The sequence below is a fragment of the Tenrec ecaudatus genome, chromosome 16 (assembly GCF_050624435.1).
Source record: "Tenrec ecaudatus isolate mTenEca1 chromosome 16, mTenEca1.hap1, whole genome shotgun sequence".
Classification (NCBI taxonomy): Eukaryota; Metazoa; Chordata; class Mammalia; order Afrosoricida; family Tenrecidae; genus Tenrec; species Tenrec ecaudatus.
Window position 1 is genome coordinate 82028868 of NC_134545.1, and position 24719 is coordinate 82053586.

The following is a 24719-nucleotide window of genomic DNA, read 5'->3' on the forward strand; positions in this document are numbered from 1 at the left end:
AGGGTTACTGAGCCAGATGGTCAGAATACACACAGGCTTTAATGGTTCAGGACTTTCGCTGTGGGAGAAGCTGTACTGAAGTAAGGGCGAGATGACCCATCTCTAAATGGGCTCCACAGAGATTACACTTACACACCCTGGGGCAGGGGACCAAGCAGAACAAGCAGGAAATAAGACTTCTGGCAGACAGCTGAGCTGGCCCTGTGAGGTAAGCCTCAGAGATAAGGGCATATAGAACCGAGGGTAATCAGGCAAAAATACGGCCACTTTTGATAAGCTCCCCAGGATAGGACCATATAGATAGGTCTTTGCCCAGGAAGTAGAAAAATGCACTTAGTACATTTAGAAATGGACCAAGGCACACCACTGTTCACGGCAGCGTTGTCACGGAGTGGAAGCAGCCCCTAAGCCCACCAGCTGAGACGTGATTAAACAAAATGTGGTCTATGTCCATACAGAGCCCGGGCCCTGGAATCTTATCTGGTCACGGAAGGAAACGAAGTTCTGAGACCTGCTAGAATGTGGACAACCTTTGCCAAAACATCACGCCAAGTGCAAGAAGGCAGCGCCGAGGCCCACAGAGAAGATCACTCTAGTTGTGGGAAATCACAGACAAGGCAAACCCAGAGCGCGCAGACAGCAGCGGGGAGGGGCCGAGGCGGGGTGAGAATGTCCAAACTCGGACGGTAGTGTGGTTCTACCAATCTCTGAATACACTCAACTCACGGCCAATGAATCCATTCCAGCTCCCAGCGACTCCCTGGGACAGGGCAGGCCTGCTCTAGGGTTGTCCTGGACTGGAAGTCTTTGTGGGAGTAGAAAGCCTCACCTTTCGCCAAGGAGCTAATGGTAATGTTTGAACCACTTAGCTTGTGGTTGGCTGCTCAATGCTTAACCACTACACCACCACCAGGACTCCTCCGGAATACAATAAAAGCCACCGGAGTCCATATTTTAGAATGGCAAACTTTTCGGTATGGGAATTGTGTCTCAATAAAAAGGCCATTTAAGAAAACAAACCTCAAAATAAATAATTAAAAACCAAAAATGAACCTTGCCTGCTGCCTCCATGTAGATTCCGACCCACAGTGGCCCCACAGGACAGGGTAAGGCTGCCCCTGTGGGGTTTTGAGACTGTACCTCTTTTCAGAAGTAAAAAACCTTGTCTTTCTCTCGAGAAGTGGCTGGTACTTTCACACGGCTGGCCTTGTGGCAAGCTGCCCGACTTGTAACTCCCACTACTAAGAAACAGAAGCCAGGCCAGTCACAGGAGTAGCAGGGCTCTTTTTCCATGGGAGACACCCCCCACAGTGACTCAGCTTCCCCTCAACCTGGCACATTTCTGGTTTGTTTCAGAAGATTTTATGGGTTTTCTAACAGCGAAATAAAGGAGTCCTGGTCACACCGTGGGCAGCTAAGTGCAGGGTCAGCAGTTTGAAACCATCAGCCATTGCAAGGCGGGGAACTGAGGCTTTCTACTCCCCTAAAGATTTACAGCCTCGGAAACCCCCAGAGGCAGTTCTACCCTGCCCACAAGGTCAACGACTTGATGACAGGGAGGAAGTGAATGGTGAGGCAAAGAACATCAGGCCCTAGACTCTAAGTCCACACAGGACCCTTGGCCCTAACACTGACCTTCAACAGTGCCCGGGAGTCCTTTCCTTTCGTGGGAGTCTGGAGCAGGGTCAACCACTAGTGGTTCTCAGGCAGCTCCAGGCTGAGTGGAATCTCACAGGGATGGAGAAGCCCAGGGAAGCACAGGCAGAACCCCAGCTCTAATTAAGTAGCCTTCGACCATGCCTCACCCAGCCCGTTAGCCCGGATCTGTGTGTGAAGCCAGGAGCTGATGGGGCCAGCAGGCTCTCTGCCCCAACACTTGCCCCGGGAGCAGAGTACTCTTCTTTATCAGCATGCGCAGGCAAGGCCGAGGTTTGCTTACCCAAGGGCTTCCACCACGTGCAGCACCGTGTAGCTGCCAGCTTTCACATCTAGAGGGGACAGAAGGGAGAGATCAATTTAAGGAGGGGAAAATCCTCTGGCAGGGCGGGCACAGTGACTCGAGTCATAAATGCTCCCGGCCAACTTGAGGCTTGGTGCCCCTAGGCTGCTGCTGGGCCATCAAAAGCCCGCCGGCACTTTACTGCCCCTCTTCAAATACACTTCAGGTATAAGAACTAGGGGGGAAAAATCAAGAGAAATACGTGGGTTTTTTAAAAAAAGATTATTGGGAAAATAGAATCAAAAGATGGAGCTGTCTGAAGCCCCCTTGTAGCAAAGGAGCCCTGCGTGCACTGTGGTAAGGCTGCTAACCCAAAGGCCAGCAGTTTGAAACGCTAACTGCTTTCAGGAGAAAGATGCAGCTTTACTCCGGCCAAGATTTCAGTCTTAGTCACAAAAGGGGCGGTTTTAACTCTTACAGGGTAGCTATGACGTGGATCAACTGGATGCCTGTGAATTTCTAACTGAAAAAAATAATGATTACGAACAATGAACTATTTTGTTGTCGCCCCCCCCCCCCCCAGCAAACCATTTTACTGGGAGTTAATATAGATATCGTATCAATCCATAATTCAGAAATGTTTTATTTCAGTAGCTAGGGACATAATATCCTGAACTTAACACACACGCACTCACCCACCAACCCGCCTTCCCTCCTTTGATGCTCAGTGGCTAAGGGCTCGCAGCTGTTAACTGAAAAGGTGGCAGATCAAACGCCTCAGTGGCTCCGTGGGAGAAAAGGCCTGGCGAGCTGCCCCCTTAGAGGTTACAGCCTATGGGGCAGTTTTACCCCACCAGTGGGAGTTTATTATGAAGACCTTCTTAGAAAATTGGAACCGTACCAGTAAGAAGGCAGGAAAATTGCCCCTGGAACAGTGCATTTCCCATCATGACTATGCCTATTAGTAATTTTTGTTGGGAGACCTTAACCCATGTACCCTACAGTTGTGGTCTCTCCCCTTCCGACTTCTTTGTGTTCCCCCAACTCAAAGAACATTGAACGTGAACGTGAGCTGAAACTCTCGAGGGTCTCCAAAGGGCCGATGTTGCCTGGTTTAAATCAGAGAACTTCTCATTCTTCAGGGAGAGGGTCCCGCTGCCTTCAAGTCACCTCCAACTCACAGCGACCCTCAGACTGTTCCTTAGGGTTTCTGAGACCGTAGTCTTCATGGGAGCAGGCGGCCTCGATTTTCTCCTGCAGGATGGCTGGTGGGCTTGAACCACCACACTTGGGGTTAGCAGGGCAAGGTCTGACCCAGCACCACCAGGGCTCCTTTGGGGGAAGGGCTTGAGAGATGGAAACACTGCCTTCCAGAAGTCACAGACTTAGGTGGAGGATATTATCAAGGAACAAGAGCTTTTTATTTTGACACTTTTGTTTAATAAAGGTTTGTACAGTGTGTCTGGCCCAAGCCATGTTTTATTCAAATGCCTCATATGCATGTGAAAGCTGGACAAGTAATGAGAGCATGGGAAGAATGGATGCATTTGAATGAGGGTGCTGGCAAGGATCACTGGACTTCCCATGGGCTGCCAGAAGAACCAACACTTCTGTCTTGGAAGAAGAAGTGCAGCTAAGTGCTTCTGGGAACCGAGGACAGCAAGACTTTCTTTCATACACGTTGGACACCTTATCAGGAAAGACCAGTCCCTGGAGAAGACATGGTGCTTCTCAGTGACGAGTCAGAGAGGACGTGGGAGACCCACCACGAGACGGCTGATGCCGTGGCTGCCACGGGCTCCCCCAATCACCACTGTCGGGAGCATGGGGCCAGGCAGTGCTTTCGTTATGTTGTATATAGGGACACCCCGAAGGGGGTGCCACTGGGTGGCATCTCACAACTATGAATCTGAAGCAAGGTTTTTGGACTTCTCCTATCTAGTCAAGGAAACATTAGTTCATTCAGCTCAAATCCAGTTCCACAGGCTGTGTGCGCTCTGGCCTCCCCCCGCCCCCCGGGCATATTTCTCTGACACTAAGAAACCTGGTTCTCATTATCTACCAGTTAATATTTGTTCAGCCTTGGTCCAGCTGTAAAGTACTTCCTACCCTGTGAGAAACAAGTCAGAAGTACAGTGCTGTCTTTCGCTTAGTTCTACAGATTCCAGACAGAACACAGGCCGGCTCCCCTCACCCCACCCCTCAGGAAGCCGCTGCATGCTAGTCACACGGTGAGATTTACTTGCCACAGTCTGACAGGTGGAGTTTGACCCCATCTTCGGATGGAAGGGTGACTGCATTGCGTACATCCTTGTCAACCTTTGCGTGCTGAGCCACGCACGAACACATGGCGGACTCTGAAAACGCAACCCGAGCAGTTGGACGCATCTAACACAAGCAACGCGGGATCCATTTCCCAGGGTGGAAGGGCAAACAGCCAAGAGCTCGGTGTGCTTGGAGGGGCTGGGGCTAACAGTGTGGCCTGGCCACCAGGGAGCTTCTTTCAGTGGCCTACTCTGGGTTCCCAACCCACCACCTACCTTCCTATCTAATACCCACATCTCAGTGTAGGAGTCCTGGTGGCAAAGTGGTTGCGTGTTGGGCTGCTCACTGCAACGTCAGCAGTTTGAAACCACCTGCCACTCTGCAGAAGGAAGACAGGCTTGCCACTCCAGTGAAGGGCGACGGCCTCAGGAACCTGCAGGGGCAGCTCACTGTCAGTATAGCCTCAATGGCAGTGAGTTTGGTTTGGTCACCATCCAAGAATTTTCTGGCTAATATGAAGAATAAGCGGGGGTGGGGTGGGGGACCGAGGGCATGGAGAAGCTTGAGAAGCCCTGGAACGTAGAGTTGCCATGAATTCGGTGGGCTGGGTTGGGCTGGGTGACGCTGGGCAGCAGTTCACTCTGGTACTAGAGTTAGCAGGCCAGTCAGGCAGAGAAGGCAAGCTCCAGTCAGGACTCATAGCTCGTGACTGGCACCAATTTAGACACCAGGCACTCGGAGCCCTACTCGTGCCAGGATGTGGAAGGCCCAGCTGCTGGCCCTGCTCCTGAGAAAGAGCCAGGGGAAAAATGAACAGGCCGCAGGGTGGGGGGAGGGGCAGCAGCCAGCCTCGCAGGACAAACAAACCAAGGAACCAACTAATAGCTGGCTTCCACATCCACCTCCTTAATGGCGAGACAGAAGTGGAGAGGCACCCCTTTTCTGAGTTACACAGCTTGAAAGAGCACCGGACTGTTAGGCCCTTAGGCAAGGATTAGAAAACAAAAACAGTCCCTCTTTTAGGGAAGCTCTTTGGTAAGAGGCCAACAAACTCAGCAAACCCCCTCAAAATGAATGCAGGATGCCGAGAAGGAGCTAGCAGTTGAACCTGGGAAGCCTAAGGGCCCTGGTAACTGTCCACAGCAAAGGGAGCCCCTGAGCAGGATCCCCAAGCCCTACTTGGTCACACCATCAAAACCCCCAGGGGATGCTGGGCCAGGGTCCAGGTTTGGAAATACAAGTGTCCTAAGGCCTGCTAATTAGGTGCCACTCTGTTGCCCCTATGTTTTCGTGAAACACAAACAAACAAAACCACAAGGTACAATTTACACACAGTGGGATGTACCAATCTCAAATGCATAAAGTGGGAGCTTTAAGAAAAGTATCCATCTGGGAAATGAACATCCGGATGAGGACGGAAGACATTTCTACCACTCCAGAAAGTTCCCTCATGACCCCTACCAACTCCCACACCCACAGGTTGCCTGCGTTGTATTTTAAATTTTAAAACTGAAAAAAAAAAAAGACAAAATAATGATTTATAAACTATCAAGGGTTCATGAGGGAGGGGGGAAATGAGGAGCTGATGCCAAGGGCTTAAGTTGAGAACGATGAGGGCAATGAATGTACAAATGTGCTTCATACAATTGATGTATGTATGGATTGTGGTAAGACTTGTATGAACCCCCCAATAAAATTAGAAAAAAAAAACCAACAACCCAGGAAACCAAAACCTTCTTTAGCATGTTGCATACATCAGTAATGCAACAAGCTACATAATAACTATAAAACTCACTGGCATGGGGTTGATTCTAGCTCATGGCTATCTGACAAGGCAGAACTGCCCCTGTGGGTTTCTGAGATGTCAACTCTGAAAGCCTCATCTTTCTCCCGAGGAGTGGCAGGTGGTTTCAAACCAATGACCTTGGTGTTAGCAGCCCAATACATAACCACTAAGCCGCCAGGACCCCTAGTAGGGGCAAAGATACATCCCTATGCACACGACTCCCTGCCTCCAGTCTCTGGGCAACCTCTCCTGGGAGGACCTTCAAGCCTCCACATCTCTCAGTGGACCCCATCTGCACATACATTACAGAAAAATGAAAGCATCACCAAGTGACCGTGACAGTGGGAGCCCAAGACTCACCTGTGGAACTACTCAGGAAACAGGCCTCCAGAGAGCGCCCCTATCTGACATTGAGGGAAGGGAGGAAGTGGTCCCTAAACAGTGCTTGGGAGAAGAGTATTGAAGATCAAAATCATAAATCTGACCTGAGCAACTGAAACCTTGTCAGCAGATCCCCTCTATGATGCGGGCTGGACCTGATCTGGTTTCCAAAAATTTCCTTATTTTTTGGCTTGTATTGTTCTCTTCGGTTTTTGTCTGTTCATGTTAGAGTATATCTCAGAGGTGTTGTGTCAGGGGAGGCCATTCTCTTACATGTTTTTCAGTATAAGAAACCTAGGACTGGTGAACCTACAGGCCAGCAAGGAGAACAAGGGTTCTGTGGGTGCAGTGGTGTTGGGGGATAAAGGGGACGATGTCAAGGAGTCCATGTAAAAAAGAATGTTTGGAAACTGATTGTGGTGGCAACTGTACACTCTACTTGATGTGGTTGAATTCTGTGATGATAGATGTATTTCATTTTTTTATGACAGATGTCTTGAATCCTAATAATAATAAAAAGAGAGAGTGAGAGAAAACTATTGTACAGTAGTGAATAAAAGTAAAGTAAATGGTGTTTTATCTACACTTTCACAAAGGTTGAACTAGCAGACCTCTTGTTCTAGTCTCACGGAGTCTTCTCATTATCTTAGAAACGTCCGGGTCATTCCACCCTGTCCCAAGGAATCGCCATGAGTCAGAATCTACTTGATGGCAGTGAAGGAGTAGGTTTGTGTAGGAACTGGCTCCACAGCACAGAACTATCACCAGGCAACAGCGACAGCCTTCAACAATTAAAACAGCCTTCCACTTTTTAGGGCTGATAAAAATGCACTTTAATTTAGTGATGCTTGTACAAACTTGTGAATATGCTAAAAGCTAATGATTTGTGTACTTATCATTAAAATGGTGAATCAGGTGAATTTTATCAAGACAAAACAAAGAAAACCCTGTAATCTCTCCCGAATTGCCACCTAAAATGTGCCTTCTCAACCTGCCCCATTGCCTCCAGGTAAACCTGACTCCCTGTTTGGGGTCCTTTACACTCTAGCCTCACCTTTGATCTCAGTACCTGTCAGTCACAGGAAATCCCAACAGGTCAAGCCAAGTTCTTCTACAGTGCAGAATCTCTATACCTTAGGCCAGAGCACATCTCCTGGCTTAGAATACCCCTCCGCACCCTTTCTCTGCCTGGAGAACTTCAACTTACCCCCGGAGACGCAGCTCAAATGTCAGCTTTCCTGAGAAGCTACTTTAATTCCCCAGAGAGGTAGGCTACTTCTGTTAGTGCCAAGATTCTTTAAAAAACGGTCATGTGTATTTGTTTTTATTCACATAAGTATTCGTCATTTACTGAGTACCTACAAGTTGACTGCTAGCCACAAGGTCGTCAGCTTGAAACCACCATCTGCTTTGCAGGGAAAAGATGAGGCTTTCTACTTCTGTGAGGAGTGAGCAGCTCAGAAACGCACAGGGGCAGTTTTACCCTGTCCTATAGGGTCGCCGTAAGTCAGGAGCCCTGGTTGTGCTGTGGGTTAGACACTGGGCTTGTAACTGCAAGGTTCGCTGTTCAAACGCACCAGGCATTCCAAGGGGGAAAGGCGAGGCTGTCTGCTCCTAAAAAGATTTCCTGTCTCAGAAACCCTACATGGGTTCCTGTGAGTCGGAACTGACAAGACGGCAGTAGGTTTGGGCTTGGAATGTAAATCAGGTACTCTATTAGGGCTGGACATACAAATACATTCGGACAATTAGCATGCTCAGTGTTACCATAGTGACATAAATAGGGCCTGGGTTCACATAAGAAAGGGGCACAAGTCCTATATTTATGGGCCATCCTGTTACACACTTTAAGTTCTCTTCTTTAAATTCTCCCAAATGAATATCGGAACCCAGATGACTGGAAGAGTATTTATTAATTGTACACTTTGACTCCTGGAATGAAAGACACTAATAGGATTAATTAGGCATCCCATTGGCCTTCCAAGCCTGGCACACACAGAACAAATAAGTGTAAGTTCTTCCCTGACACGGGCCCACTACCCAAGTCACTGACTACCTGAGGGTTAAAGGCCTCCCAGCCTGGCATTCACAGAACTGCCCCCACAGGGAGGCTGATGGGAGCAGCCGTGTCACTTTCTTGGGAGAGTGCCTCCTTACGGCCTAACCTTCCCCTAAGTGTTTGAGACATGCTCTCTGAAAGTGGGCCTCCTCGTCGCCCCTGACTCCGCACCGTCCTCAGCAGGCCACCGCCAGTACTTCTGTGAACCCTCACCCAGCTGCACAATCAGCCCTCTGTCTGCCAGAGCCACAGGCTCGCGAGAGCCTGGAGGAGCAGCGGTTGTGAGACGCAGCAGAGATGGAGCTGGCGAGCTCTGCCAGGGCTTGGCTCCAATCAAGCTCCTGAGACGCCCTCTCTGCTGAGGACGCCACAGACCTTTCTCAGAACCAGTCCCTCTGTTCTTTAGCAGTCTTTTCATTTCGGAAAGTGTGGCCTCGGGGAATCCCAAACACGAGAATAATAAAATAATAAAGCTGGAAATGAAGTAAATTCTCAATAACTGGGAGGGGGGAAGAAGTCATATAAGTCCCATAGATTCTTCTTTCTTTTTTTTTTCTATTGCTGATATTCTTTTTATTTTAATCATGCAAAAATATAATTGAAATTTTCCAAACTTTTAAAATTAAAGATCATTTTTATCGGGGACTCTTATAGCTCTTACAATCCATACACCAATTGTGTCAAGCATATCTCTACATATATTGCCATCCTCATTTTCTAAACATTTGTTTTCTATTTGAGCCCTTGGTATCAGATCCTCTTTTTTCCCTCCTCCTCCCTTCCCTCTTTTTTTTTTTAAACAATTTATTAGGGGCTCATAGATTCTTCTTTCAACGGGGCTCATTCTATTCACTTAGAACAGTGGTTCTCAACCTTCCTAATGCCCTGACTCTTTAATACAGCTCCTCATGTGGTGGTGACCCCCCAACCATAAAACTATTTTTGTTGCTACTTCATCTCTCTCATTTTGCTACTGTTATGAATCAGGCGACCCCTGTGAAAGGGAGAGCCGCTGACATAGGAGTGTGTAGGCATACCTACTTAGGCTGGTCTCCAGGAGACGCTGGTGGCGGCCAGGGGAGGCAGCGGACACGAGTACAGAGGTGGCTGAGAGGCCTATTCATAGAGCTATGAGAAGCCACCTGGAGAAATAAACGCCGCAAAGATTCTGAAGTGTGTGATGATGGTGGACTGGGGGTGGGGGGATCAGGAAATGGTGTTTGTGTGGGTAGTGTGTGCGCTCAAACCATACCTTCAATCTGGCATTTAGCTTCAATTAGACGGAGCGAATGGAGCAAAAGGTTCAAGAGGCAACTGGGTAGTAGCAGTCTGTGAATGCCAGGCTGAGAGGCCTTTAACCCTCAGGTAGTCAGGCCATTTAGGACCTGCCATCGAGTCAATGCTGACTCATAGCGACCCCCTGTGGGTTTCCAGACTGTAACTGTTGATGGGAGTAGAAAGCCCAGTCTTGCTCCTGAGGAGCTGCTGGTGGTTTGGCACTGCCAACCATGAGGATTACGGCCCAAGTTCTATAGGATTTCTAATGGCCAAAACTGACTGGAAGGCGGTGGGTTTGGGTTTCCTTCAGTTAGGTACAGGCATCTGCAATTTAAATGGCTGACAGTTATGTGATAACTGCACGGGCAGTAAACTGTTAATGGGAGACTTCTGGGTTGTGGGTATTTATTCCTGATAAAGGCCTCTTTGACAAAACTCAGTAAAACACTGGGTTGATGCCCTGTTCTTCCTCAGCCCGTCTACATCCAGGCAAGAAATAAACTTGGCTATTTGCAACCCCCACCAAACACAAACAAACAAACAAAAATCCCACCTCAATAAAACATAGGAGGAAACGCCACTGAAAATACATGGTACATGTTAACATTGTAAGCACTGATAACACACGACACTTTTAAGAAGTCAAGCTTAACAAGTGGCTGGCAGTACCACGGTTATTTATTTGTTCCTTGTCCCTTCCATGGCATCTGAACATAAGAGGGGACTTCAAAAGTTCCGGGAAAATGGAATTGAAAGATCATGGAATTTCCCCCACAAACGTTTCCAAGTTCACTTGTACTTTGTATGGCTCTTTCTATGTCTACTGTATACAGTCGGGGAGCCCTGGCAGTGAAGTGGTTAGCCACAAAGTCAGCAGTTCAAAACCACCAGATGCTCCTTGGGAAAAAGGTGAGACCTTCTCCTCCCGTAGAGTCAGTCTCAGAAACTCAAAGTTCAACCCTGTCCCTCAGGGTCATTAAGAGTTGGCATCCACTCGATGGCAGTTAAGTATTTAGTTCAGGAGCTCTGACAGTGCAGTGGGTCTTGCATTTAAATCACAAGGTCAGTGGTTGGAACCCAGCAGTTGCTCTTTGGCAGAAAGATGAGGCTGTCTACTCCTGTAAAGAATTAAAGTCTCAGAAACCCCAAGGGGCAGTTCTACGCAGTCCTAGCGGGTCCCTTTGGGTTGAGCTGACACGAAGGAGTCAGTGTTGAGTTTGAGTACTTAATTATCTACTTTCACGATGTCTCTGCTCCCACAGTATAAGTCCCTGGAAGGTACAAACTGAATCTACTTTATATGTATAGTGCTATTGCTCCACACATCATGTTTGTTCAACAAAAATGTGCTCAGAAATGGTGGAATGTTTGAATGACAGTGGAGTGTTGATAAGGTCCAAACCAAATATTACCGTTTTAGCAGCTGCAGTTTATTCACTACTCACATATTTCACAAGTTAATGTGTTTAGTTTGCCAAGTGGAAGTCAATGAATGGCCTTTACTCCTGGCCAAGCCCACAAGCTATCCCGAACTAAAGGCTTATAAAAAAAACTATCAAGGGTTCATGAGGGAGGGGGGAAAATGAGGAGCTGATGCCAGGGGGGCTTACGTAGAGAGCAAATGTTTTGAGAATGAGGGTAACAAATGTACAAATGTGCTTTATACAATTGATGTATGTATGGATTGTGATGAGTTTTATGAACCCCCAATAAAATGATTAAAAAATATTGTCTCGTCTGTACAGAAGCAACTTTGCATTCAATTACTTAAACCAGCGATCGGCAGGCCTCCTCGCATGCTCAAGTTTTTAGTAGATACATTTTCTAAAAGAGCTGAGTCTGAGAATTCCAAGGAAGCCCATAATTTGTTTTATTCAAATCTTTTAAATTTTTTATTCAAATCTTAAATGAGTTGTCAGATCTACCAGATGCCTGAATTGGTCAAAAGCAGGAAACTGGGCAGCCAGAGGAAAAAGCAAAAACCACGTAAAAAGGGCGTGTACCTAATTAACCTAGAACTTTACCAAGAAACAGAGGTAACATCTCAACCCACCCCTAACTTCAGCTTCCCCTCTCCCCTCTCCAACGCAAGCCAGTCGCAGAGCAGCGCCGGCCGCTCCCAGGGGCCCACGCGACTGGCCTGAGGCCACTGTGGGTGCACAGTCTCAGGTGCACCTCCCTGAGACAACGTGGCTTCGCGAAAGGAGCACCTGGTCCTCAGCACGGCAAGACCCGGGTCCGCGTCCCACCTCCCTAACCTGTGGCTGGCAGGGTCTCAGTGTCTTCATCTGCGAAGTGGTCATGCTGACTAAGCCGCCCACTCGGAAGGCAAAGAGCGTAAAGATGCACGAGCCTGTCAATTTTGCCACGGCTCTGGAGCACGCGGGGCGCCTCGACCAGCCTGCAGACCAGTTTCCCTCCGTTCCTAACTCCCCTCCCGCCCGGCTCCGGGTTGAGGCCGCTCCCTCCCGTTGGTCCCCATACGGAAGCCGCGCGGCGCCGTGTGCCGTACCTGCTGCGACCTGGTCAGCGGGACCCTCCTGCTGACCCGTGACGAAGTCTTGCACGAGGCCCCACAGAGCGCCCGTGGGCGCCGCTGCCTCCAGAGCGGCGGCGGCCGCCATGACGCGAGCTGGAGACCGTGGGAGGGGAAGTAGGCGGTGGCACGCAACGAGTCTCTGTGCGCATGCGCCTCGCGAGCCAATCACCGGGCGAAGACGAAGGGGGCGGGGCGCTCCCTTGATCACGTGCCTGCCGGCTTCTTGCCAGGCAGTTCCAAGGAGCGATGGAACGGCCCCTCCCCCTGGGGGCGGGGCCTGTGATGGGGCGGTGGCGCGGTGAGGGCCGGCGGCTGCTGGGCACCCAAGCGGGGGCTATTGAGGGCGAATAATTCCCGGTTCCGCTCCCCGGGAGACGGGAGACGGGGCGGGCACCTGGCTGGGTGGGGCCAAGGGGCGGTACGCATCCTGGGGGAAGCCAATGAGAAAATCAGACCCGGCCCGAGGGGGCGGTGCCGCCGGTCACATGCGCACCTGGGGCGGGCGGAGGCAGCGCCGGCACCGCGAGCTGGAGGAAGGCAGCGGGGCCGGGCTGGGGCGGAGTTAGGCAGGTGAGTGACAGGCTCTGGGGGGACGGCCCCAGCTGGGAGCCCCGAGCCAGCTCAGAGTAGCTGCGGCGGTGCCCGCCCCCTCTCTCCGCCCCTCCAGGGGAGCTGGTCTCCGGCCGGGCACCGTCGCGGGCCCCCCTGGCCCGGCCACCTGGGACTGTGCTGGGGAGTCGGCCACTTCGCTCTCTTCCCCTCGCCCCAAAGTTTGTGGCGAAGCCGGCGCCGGGGCAGAGTGCGCCCCTGGGGGACCGGGGAGCGCCCGATGCGGGGCGGCAGGAGCCGTTGACCCCGGACACCGCCGTCCGGGACCGGAGCGCAGAGCAGCCGCCCACCCCGCCGCCTCCGGTGCATGGGGCCTGGCTGAGGAGCCAGCATGGGCAACTGCGTGGGGAGACAGCGCCGGGAGAGGCCGACCGCCCCGGGACACCCCCGCAAGCGAGCAGGTAACGACGGGGATGGGAGCAGGGCCACGGGCACCCTGCCAGTTGCCCCCCCTCCCCTCCTTGCCAGAGCCCCGGCGTCGCGAGCGACCACCCACGGCTCCTGGCGCCCGAGGCTCGCCCCGTGGCTGCCTGGGCGTCCTCCCCAGCCCTGGGTGGCCGGAGGAGCCGAGTTGGGGCAACTGCGAGCGCAGCCCCGGCTGCGAGACCCAGTCGCTCCAACTGGGAAGCTCTGGGCGCGGGTGGGGGCGGGGGCAGGAAATGTTTGCAGACCGCCCGGGCCGCCGGAGGGGAGGAGGGCCCGGGGCGAGGGCGCCGCTGGCCTGGCACCGGGGCTGGGGTCCGACGCCAGCCCGTCGGGCGTCCCCAGAACTCGGGGCGAGCTAGGCGAGGGCAGTCCGTCACTCGGTCCACAGACTGCCTGTGTCATTATCAGGCTGCAAGATCGTTGTCTGCCGGAATCCGACTTGCAAAAGCAGCGCAGGACTCTGGGAAAGAAATCTTTATTTTTCCCGCAGGGCTTTTTAAAGCCTCTTGGTCAGCTGGGAGTCTAGGGAAGGTGGAGTAGGGTGGGTGAGACTCCCTAGAGTGTGGGATCCCTCCCAGCTTTGGGAACGGGATCTGCTCGCTGGTGATCCGCGAGAGCCAGACTGTGCCTTCTCACTTTCTTAAAGACACACCTCCTATCCTGGCGTTTCGCCTCGGGAAGAAGTCTGGCACGGGTCCCCCACCCCCCTCTCCTCCAGGGCTTGTACTCACTTCCTTCTCTGAGGGTGTTGCAAGGACCTTCCGAGAATGATAAAGTCATCAGCTTTTAGGACCGAGGAGGACCTTAGAAACTGGTCTAGCTCCCAGATCGACTTCCCCTCTCCTCTCTAAATCCAGAAGCCCAGGCCCGGAGAGGTTGAGCAACTTGCCCAAAGCCACACAGCGCCCTGGTAGCACAATAGGGCCCAGAACAGTTGCCACATAGCATTTATGTAAGCGGAGCCACAGGAGGAGTTGCTAATGAAGTGGAAACTCTAGTTGGAGTGTCCTGTCTCCTTTGACACCAAAGGTGTGTTGTTCGGGTTGGGGGAACTGGGAAGGAGGACTGGGGGGAAATGTGGGGAAGCAGGGAAGGATGTCTGCATGGTGGACAGGATGACTCGGGGAGGAAGAAACATGTTTTTAAAGGAAGAATGGGACAAACCTTTCAAACCTGTTCTTCTGACTGGGAGAAGTTGATTATGAAGCCCAAAGGCCTCCTTTCCTGCTTCATTCATTCCACAATTACTTATTGTTTATGTGTTTTCCCGATTAATTGGTTCTGCAGCATTTTCCACTGTTGACAACCCACTCCTACTTGAAATTCCCTCCCCTCTTTTTAGTATTAGACTATCTTGGTTTTCCTCTCTGGTCACCTTGCCCTCAAGTACTTGTGGGATGTGGGCCCCCTTGTGATGTCGTTGTTTTTCTCTCTCATTGCACTCCTTGACAGAAATCCTGCTCAGTCCCCTATTGTTGAATCATTGGGAAGCGCGCGTGCGCACAGACACACACACATGCTGTTAACACTGAGGATTGCCTCCTGAACCCCCTGTTCCACCCCTCCAAAAGCCACTCTGACCAACATGTCCTCAGGTTCACCAACTCAAACCAAGCTTTGTAGCTCTTCCCCTGAACAACTTCCCTTCCTTATACTTAATTCTCCCACTTGCTTGATGTTACACCTCGTGGAAGACTCCTGGCCGGCTTTCGCTGAATTCATGTTCTGTCTCCCAGCCAGTCACTGGGGCCTGGTGATTCTTCTTCCAGCAGGACTTAGACTCCTATCCCTGCCCCCTCTACTTCAGATCCTTGGTCCCTCAAGTTGAACTCCAGTCTCCAATTGGCGCACCACCGAAAGCAAGTTCACTTTCCATCATTCATTCCGTGCAGAGCACTTGTACATGGTAGACACCCCCCCTCACATACACATACATACACAAGTTGTTTTATTAAATCTGTTCCCAATCCTATGGCTCTACATTCAAACATTTTTCTGTCCCTTCTCACTATCTATAAGAACTTTAACTTTCATGGCTTTTCAAGCTGCCCATCCTTCCGGTCAGGACCTAAATGTTCTTTGACTGCTCTTCTTCCCGACATTAAAGCCCCCAGTGTGTGCCTCCTCTTCGTCCTCCTGAGCAAGAGGCTCCCTTCCCTTCAAGGTCCACCTCATCCCATGGCTTTCCTGATGCACCTTCATGACAAGCTCCCCTGGCAGACCTGATTGCTTCTTCCGAGAGCACCTGCAGGCACACAACTTACCTGTGCCACGTACTGAACAATTACCGACTCCATGTTAGTAGCCATGTCTTTGGTGTGTACTTTTTCATGTCAGCAGCTACATAGCAAGCCTTGAAGACCGGGGATCTCTCTTATTCTTTCTTTTCTTTTCTCACTGTCATTGAGTCGATGCTGACTCATAACGACCTCAGAGGACAGGGTAGAACTGCCCCTGTGAATGTCTGAGGCCTTAACTTTTCATGGGAGTAGAAAGCCGTGGAGCGGCTGGTGGTTTCACCTGCTGACCTCGCAGATCGCAGCTGAACACGTAACCACCACTCCGCAGCACTTAGCTCAGGGACCGATACAGGGGAAACTTTGTCCATATTGGTCGATTGTACCGTCGGCATGTTTCACGTAAAGGTTTTGTTTTTTTTTTTCACGTAAAGGTTTAACCGAAGCGTCTTACCTACATTTGGGGTATATGTCTGTGCTCGTATACTATGCTTTCTGTTCTGTGGGTTCCACTGTGAATAGCCTTACTCATGAAGCCCAAACCCAAGGGGAGCTCTCTGTTGTTGTGTTTGTTGTTGTTATTGATAGGTGCCATGGAGCCGGTTCAATTCATAGCGACTTTGCACAACACAGAACAAAACACTGCCCGATCCTGCTCCAGCCTCACAAATGCTCTGTTTAAAAGCTGGTTGCCACAGCCACTGTGTCATGGCATCTTGTTCAGTCTTTCTCTTTTTCACTGACCCCCTACCAGCTTTGATATGTCCTTTACCAGAGACCGGTCTGTCCTGAAATACATGAGCCCCAGTCACGCTGTCCTCACTTCTAAGGAGCACTCTGGCTGTCGTCCTCCTAAGACGAACTTGCCCTTTTGTCCGTCCATGGGACTTCCAACATTCTTCCCCGATATAACACTTCAGATGCATCTCTTCCTCTCTGACAATGAGAAGTGCTATTCATAAGGTTTTAAGTGGCAAATCCCTCAGCAGTGGGCAAGCTTATTTCTTCTTCCTGGTCTGTTCTTAGTCCGGAAGTTCCACCGAAACTGGTTCACCATGGGTGGCCCCGCTGGCATTTGAAATACCTGACCCGTGGCATCGCCTCCAGCCTGGCAGCAGCACACACACCTGCACATTGTGGCTAGCTGACAGACGAATGTATAGGAGAACCGACGTTTGCACGTCAGGGGAGGAATCCTCAGCTTCCTAGTGTGCACCTGCAGTCCCTGTGCATCTGGGACTGACTCTTTGACAAGGACATGGTTTTGGCCATCCGACTTGTTCCAGAATCTCCTAAAGCTCCTTTCTGGCTGCTCTGGCCACTTGGCACTACTGGAGTAGCAGGAAGAATCTCCCAACAGGAGGCTGAAACCAGAATTCTAGTCCTGGCCCTTTAGCTGGGTGACCCTGGGCAGGCAGGAAGATCAGAAAACAGTCTGCTACCTGCTTTTCTCATTTTCACACAGGCAGCCATGCAGAACCACAAAGACAGCAAGTTGGAATCTTAGGCCTTGCAGTGCCACCCTTTGGCCTTAGTCACTTGATGGATGAAGCAGAGACCCCAAACCCACTGCTCTGGGCATTTTATTTCATGTAGAGGATCAGGTGGGCCTCTCATCGATCTTTGTGATTTTTTTACTCTTAATGCATCTTTAGTAAACCTGTGTCCCACCACTAGCACCACCATTACTGGAAGTCCCTGCAGGCTACAGAGATCTATTCCTCTGGAAGGTTGGTTACCTGTCCTCCTACTCATGGGAATACCTTGGGTGATCAATGCCTCCTCCCTTTTGGAAGATGATGCAGCCCTTCCCCAGCCACCTCAGGGAGAAATAGAGGTGGTGGAACAGGCAGGTCCCTCGCTGGCCTCCACCCTTGGAGAATGGCAGGGCTGAAACCCAGATATCTGATTCTGTGATGTGCCAGGCCTATCCACTTACATTCTGGAATCTCAAGCTCAGGGTGGACAGTCCTGGAGCCCTGGTTGGGACTGGTTGGGCTGGGCGTTCTGGTTGCTTGAGTGTCTGCTGCTTGTTGGGCTGCCATAGCTATTCTTGAGAGAGTAATCAGGCAATTTTTCCATTTGCTCCATAAATATTTACTAAGTGCCAGGTACCATGCTGGCTGTGAACAAACACAGTCCCTGACCACGTGGAGCTTACATTCGTGGGGGTGGGGAATGGGGGCAAAGGATAAACACAGTCATGAAAATGACACATGATTATACATATAAATCCTGTGTGATTATCCATACCACTATGTATTATCTGTGCTGACGACACCCACATTTGCCATTTCAGCCCATCCTCTCCAATTGCTATCTCCCTTGCCACATCTAAAAGGCTTCTCATTTAGCATGTCCAAAAGAGCATCCCTGAGCCCCTACCCCCTGTTCCTCCCAAAGTCCTCCCCTTCTCTTAATGGCGAGCATATCCTTCCAGTGGTTCAGGCCCCACAAACTCTAGAGTCATGCCTGACTCCTCACTTCCCACCTCCTCCCTTGAATCTAATCAAGCCTGCTGACTTGACCTTCAAATAGACCCAGAGACCGGTTGCTCCTCACCATCTCCATCCTTTCACCTGCTCTCTGCTATCGTCCGCCTCTTAACTGATCTCCCTACTTCCTCCCTTGTCTCCCGACAGACTGTTGTCATCACAGCAGCCAGAGTGATGCTGTAAACTGTAAGTCGGATTTTGTTACTCCTTTGCTCAAACCTCCCTGTGACTCCCCATCTCATCCAGAGTCCTGGTGCTGGCCCACAGGACATCATGACTTCCACCGCCTACCCACGCCACACCATCGCACACCCTCCGTCCCCCCCGTTCTGCCCCCTGATAATGGAAGGGTCCCTCTCCCCCTCCTCCAGTTCCCCTCCAATGCCCCTTCTCAGTCAGCATCTCCCAGGCCATCCCATTTAAAACCAATCCCCTTCCCGTCGCCACCTGCTCTCAGCATTACCAACCTCCCACCCCCAGTTCATTTTTTGCTATAACTTACCATCACTTAACACTGGCCGCCTTCCCCTTCTTTCTCCACGGGGTCTGAGATTTCTGTTTGTTCACAAGGTGGTACCTAGAGTAATTTCAGACGCACAGTAGGTGCTTAGTAAATACTTGTTGGATGGAGCGTGTGTGCGTACCAGAAGTGGCAGAGTCTACCGGAGTGCAGGAATGAGCAGGTGCTTGAACAGGTATCCCCATGAGGGGATGTAAGCTGGAGCTTCAGAGCGGACTTCTGTTCCTGGCAGTGGGTTCTCTCGCCTCAGGCCTCCTGGTTGAGGTCTCATCTAGCTGGGTGTGAGTCCTGAAGGGTTGAGAGCCCCATGCTAGGAGGTCCATGGGCTGAAGCAGAAGAAGAGAGAGATCCCATCAAGGTCGCAGCACTTTCTTGCTGGTTTGTGTGTGCTTCTGGGTAAGAGTGGACACATGCACAGGGCCTGTGCATGTCCTCAACCACAGGGCAGGGGTTGTGATCTAACACAGGACTTCTTACACATTTTCCACTCTCGACCCCTTTTTCCCAAGAACTTTGCATCTGTGAGAAACACTTGATTCAATACTTGTTTGATTTGGGATTAATTTTTGGTCGCTGTGCCCCAGGAACATTTTACTGTTACTGAATTTTTAATACTCCCCCACCCCCCTCATTCAGCTGCATGACCCCATGTGGCATTGGGAACCAAGGTTTAAGTAGCCTTGGTCTAACAGACTACAAGGCAGGAAGTTGATGTTTTCAAATTCAGCCTTTTCTACCTACGGACTTGCTGGGCAATTTTTAGAATCGTAGAACTTTGTACTGCAAAGGAGGGTAAAGATTTCTTTCACCTCTTTTCCAGCGATTAGAGAATCGAGGTATATTTGCTCCCTGTCTCGTTCTCAGAAACACAGTAGTGCAACCTATATAAAAACTGCAGGGCTGCCTCCAAATTTTGCATGTGATGGGGCCAGCTCTGGGTGAGGTAGTCCTCACGGTCAAGTGGATTCAAAGGGTGGGGGTGGGGTGCCTTGGGTCTCTCTGCCACTTTGTCCAGGGGTGATCTTGGACAAGTCACTTATTTTGTGCTCACTTGCTCCTCTACAGAAAAGATGGTGATAGGAGGACGCTTCAGTAAGCGTGTGAGGAGACTTGGAAAAGGCTGAGGGGGTAATGCTTATGTGACACAGTGACTCTTCCTAAGGTGCATGGAAGGATCCCTGCTGGTGGGGGGTTCATGTTGGACTGCTAATATAAGGTCAGTAGTTCCAACCCACTAACCACTCGAGAGAGAAAGATGAAGCTTTCCCCCCATGTAAACATCGGCGGCTTCGGAAGCCCTACGTAGGACAGGATAGGTGTGAGTCAGAATCGAGTCAGTGGGCATTGGGTTAATGTACCCGTAAAAATCATTGAAATGGCAAGTGTTTTATACGATATATATTTTTGCCCTGTGCGTGCACACACACGAAGATGCCAATATTTTCAGCTGACTTCAAAGAGATGTTTGGGAATAAGCTGTTTTTCACATTTCATGGCTGCACCGTCTGCTCAACTATGACTCTCCACCCAGGAGCTCATCCGGCCCTCGTGGGAAGGGAGGTTGGGGTCTGCGGGGCGGGTGGGTGTGTGACTGCAGGCTAACCTATGAAGAGGAGCTTGTGGGATCCTAAAGCAGCAGGATTGTCACATAAACTAGTCGTCGTCCTTCCCCACCCCCACCCCTGCCCGCCACCAATCACTGAGGCTTAGTCTTTGATGACTAGAAGATAAGTTTAAAAAAACTTTTAGGAAAAAAAAAAAAACAACTTTTAGGACAAGACTCTCTGAACAGAGCACACCTAACCTCCCCGCTACGGCTCAGTGTGCCTCGTCCTGACGGGACGCTTACAGGCCGGGGGTGAGGACCCCAAAAGGGTCTTTCTCTGGAAAGCATGCTATCTCTGAAAGGACTGGCGAGGGCAGGAGGAAGCAGCGGAGGGAGAATCTGTTCCCAGAGTACTGGACCTCAAAGCTCCAAGGGCGCACTGGTGTGGGGAGGCGCTTACCTTGTGTAACAGGCTCACCCTGCCTGAGAAGGTACAATACCTGCCTGTCAGTTACTGCTCCGGCCTTTTGAGACACTGGGGCAGCGGGCCCTCACACTCAGTGGTTTCTGGCTTCCACCTGTCAGCATTCTTCTGGTGATCAGTGGTCACTTCCTGAGGTCCAATTGGCCGGCTGCAAAGAGCAGCCCCTCAGTATCCCGGGGCATCAGCTTGTTGGAACTGTGCGGGAGAAAGCGTAAGGAGACGTATTCAGCAGCCTATGGGCCTCTGCAGAGAGTGGGGTATCTGAGTTTGGGTAGGCAGATTTGGTACATCTCTCTTTTTCTTTTAAATCATTTTATTGGGGGCTCATACAACTCATCACAATCCACCCATCCATCCATTGTGTCAAGCACATTTGCTGCCATCATCATTCTCAAAACATTTGCTTTTTACTTGAGCCCTTGGTATCAGCTTCTCATTTTCCCCTCCCTCCCCACCTCCCCCTGTGAACCCTTCATAATTTATAAATTACTGTTACTTTGTCATGTCTTACACTATCCGACGTCTCCTTTCACTCACTTTACTGTTGTCCATCCCCCAGAGAGGGGGTTATATGTAGATCCTTGTGATCAGTTCCCCCTTTCTACCCCACCTTCCCTCCACCCGGTATTGCCTCAGTGACATCTCTTCTGCTCAATCAGAGCCCTGTTTGGCTGGCTTCTAAGTTTCGATGCTGATGGCTGGGGTGGATGAATAAGGGGCTTCTCGTTAAGCACAGCCTGCCTGTGCTGTTATGATTCATCTGGTTCCCACAGAAGGTTCATGCCACCCTATGTGGAGCCCCAGGTAGTACAAATGGTTAACATGCTCGGCAGCTTACTGAAAGGTTAGAGGTTCAAGTCTACCCCAAAGCACCTCAGGAGAAAGGCCTGACTGCCTGCTTCCAAAAATCCAGGCATTGAGACCCCTCTGGAGCACAGGGCTACTCTGACCCACGTGAGGTCACTCTGTGCTGGTATAGTCCAGCAAAGGCAGAGGAACACATATGCAAGTGTTACTAAGTGTCAGAGTGACTGGTCACCATGGCCAGCTTGTTCCCTACCCAAGGTCAGGTGTGTTTCTCAGGGCCATAAGGAAGGGAAACCGAGTTTTGTGTGCACCCTCACTTCGCAGCTTCCCTGTCCCTCCTCTCCGCCTTCCTGGTTGCCCTGCGAAAGATGACCCTTCCAGGAAAGGGCCTGGCAGGTGGGGGATGGAGCCTCCTCTGAAATGAAGGCTGGAACCAGGAAGAGGGGCCCTCGCGGTGCATGCTCATCTGGGAGTCCAAGGCTCAGCCACCACTCGCTCACGGAGCAGCCTGGGTCTGTGAGAGGAGAGTCCGGGCCGGATCGTTCTGCTCTCATTAAGGACTCAAAGGGATGCAATTCCAGACAGCTTACTCTCACTGAGAGTCAGGTGTGGGACCTCGATCCGTCCTCACAAACACCCCGTGGGTGAGTGCTCTGATCACTGTTACAAGGGAAGAAATTGAGCCTCGTTAGAAAGGCAGTATCTCCAGTCGAGGGCCACACAGCTGGTAAACAGCAGTGGCAGTATTTGAACCCCGGTGCTCTGATCGCAGAGCCTGGGCCTCTGGCTCCTGTACACCTCCTTTGGGATGAGGGAAGTGCGTGTGTGTGTGTGTGTGTGTGTGTGTGTGTGTGTGTGTAAACATACTTTTGAACATTGTCAGGCACCACGCTAGAGCTGTTTGCAGGTGTCATCTCCACGGATTCTCCCAGGGTACTACAGGAACATCCTATCCACGGTCCATACGGGCAGCTGGTGCTGACATCATTGCCGGGGTCACAAATGAGCCCTGGCGGGACGGACGATTACTCATTGCACGCCTCACACAGGTCAAGAGAAACCAGGGGCTGCTCTTTGGGAAAGACCTCCCGACAGGATCCACGGCCGCGGAAACCCACAGGGGCAGTTCTACTCTGGCCTGCAGGGTGGCTCTGGTGGCAGTGTGCTGAGGGAGGTCACGATGTTAAAGGCAGGGCTGGAACTCAGCTTGACTGACTGCTTTAAACTCCAGTCTGGTGCTGAGAGCTCCCAGTTCATTGTGCTGCAGCTGTGTGTTGGGATGCCCCCCACCCCCGTGTTTCTCCCGGAGAAGTGGGCTGTGCTAGCTGCAAGACTCCAGGGACTGCAGCCACCGCTCGCCCTTCTCGTTGCTGCTCTCTCCTTTCCTTCCCCTGGCCCCCAAGCTACCTCCCCACCCCTAGGAACCAGGAGGCCATCATCTCAGATCAATGTGCTTGGCACATAGTAGATGTTCAATAAATAGTCACTGAATGTTGTTTGGGGGCTGAGTGTGCTGGAGGCAGTGGAATTACTGCCAAGACTGTGTTCCTAAAGAGAGACACAAGTCGAATGCAAATACCATTCTGCTTCTACCTCCCTCTGCCACAGTCAGCCTCCACCTCCCAGTTCCCAGACATCGGGGCCTGGAAGACCAGAGTGCCCAGGCTCTGCAGACTCGGGGTTATTCCCATGTCCCCAAGGGAAGAAGCGCACTGAAGAGTCATGTTAGCAGAGTGCTTGTAGGATCAGCTGTCCCTTTTTGTAATTAATAAGAGCAAGGAGTCCTTGCTTTGCTCAGCATTTTTCAGTTTTCAAAGCTCTTTCTAAAGCATCCTGTGTCTGATTCCCCACCACCATCCCGTCTGGTAAGCCCGTTTCACAGATGCAGCGACTGAGGCTTGCTAAGCACCCTACCCTGCCCAAGTGTGTGTGGCTAGTGGCGGCAGAGAGACAGAGGCCAGCTGCGAGGAGGCAGCGGCTCCATCCCCCTCTCACTGTGGTGGCAAAGCCTCACATCTGAGCCTGTTTCCACATCTGTAAAATGGAACGGGAAAGGGGCATTTAGAGTGAGTGGCTGGGGATTCACTGTGAACATGCACGAGAAATCATCGGCTAAGGATCTCCGCAGATGGTGGGAGGCTCCAAGGACCACAGCCATGCCAAGTTCACTGTTCCAAGCCCAACTCTTCGCCACCCAGATCATGCTGCCTCACAGGGAGGCTGTCGGGCAGGGTAGAACAGTGAATTTCTGGGAGAGACTAACTCTATTCGGCAGTAGTAAGCCCTGGCTTTCTCCTGAGGAGCAGCTGTGGTTTTGAACTGCTGACCTTGCAATCAGCAGCCAAATGTGTAACCCCACTGGGGCTTCTCACTGCTCTTCAACCAAGAGTTTGGAGAGGAACTAAGAACCTATCTCCTTCTCCCACCTCCACCTGGGAAATCCGGTGGGGGGGGCGGGGAGAGAGCGCGCGCAGGGAGTGCCTTTTGACTGGCAAGCTCTGAGATGTTTCAAATAGGCCACATAGAGAATACAGTTTCCTCTTGGTGGCCGTTGGTGATTATGTCCCTGGGTGGGGCACACTGCAGCTGACTGACAGGTTTTATTATTTGTCACCTTCTGGTTATTATAGAGCTTTAGGCAGCTTGTTTTAACACCGTGAGCCTCGGTTTTCTCATCTGTAAAATAGAGATAAGTGGTACCTACCCCATAGGATTAAATGAATTGACTCACATATAGTCCTTCCCAAACCTCGGTGCCATCAGATCGATTCTGATCCTAGTGACCTACAGGAGAGGGCAGAACTGCTGCCCCTGTGGGTGCCCGAGACTGTAACTCTTTACGGGCGTAGAAAGCCCCACCTTCCTGCTGTAGAGCAGCTGGTGGTTTCAAACTGCTGACCTTGGGGTTAGCCCTTAGCCGCCCAACCCAGTAAGCACTATGTCACCAGGCCTGGGACTGAGTAAAGCTGTAGTAACAGTTACCGTTTATTATTATCACTGTACCTGGTTCTGTATTTAAGCCAGCTGTCCTAACGTCCCTTTCCCCCACAAACTGAAACCCATGTCCAAAGAAACTGACATGTAAGATCTAACTTCTCCAGCAAACTCACTGCCATCATGTTGATTCTGACTGACAGCAACTCTGTAGGACAGGGTGGTGCTGAGACTGTAAATCTCTTTGGGAAGAGGAAGCCTCATGTTTCTCCCTTGGAAGGGTTAGTAGGTTCAAACTGCTGACCTTGCAGTTAGCAGTCTAGAACATAACCCACTACGCCACCAGTATCCAAAATCAAATCCAAGCTCACTGCCGAGTTGATTCCAACTGATAGTGATGTAGGGCAGGACAGA

The 24719-nt window shown here is 51.1% G+C and overlaps 2 protein-coding genes across 3 annotated transcripts in view; one reads left to right on the top strand and one right to left on the bottom strand.

Annotated features, from left to right (window-relative positions):
- MMS19 (MMS19 cytosolic iron-sulfur assembly component) overlaps nucleotides 1-12362 on the bottom strand; it is a 30681-nt gene extending 18319 nt beyond the window's left edge. For both annotated transcript variants that reach the window (XM_075534750.1, XM_075534749.1), the window contains exons 1-2: nucleotides 12221-12362; nucleotides 1940-1988 (exon numbers count right to left, since the gene is read on the bottom strand). In XM_075534750.1, coding sequence (XP_075390865.1) covers nucleotides 1940-1988; nucleotides 12221-12332 — 161 coding nt within the window. In that variant the 5' untranslated portion in view covers nucleotides 12333-12362. The remainder of the gene's footprint in view (nucleotides 1-1939; nucleotides 1989-12220) is intronic.
- A 404-nt stretch (nucleotides 12363-12766) lies between these two features.
- Nucleotides 12767-24719, top strand: part of UBTD1 (ubiquitin domain containing 1) — a 59858-nt gene continuing 47905 nt past the window's right edge. The window contains exon 1 of the mRNA XM_075534410.1: nucleotides 12767-13257. Coding sequence (XP_075390525.1) covers nucleotides 13188-13257 — 70 coding nt within the window. The 5' untranslated portion in view covers nucleotides 12767-13187. The remainder of the gene's footprint in view (nucleotides 13258-24719) is intronic.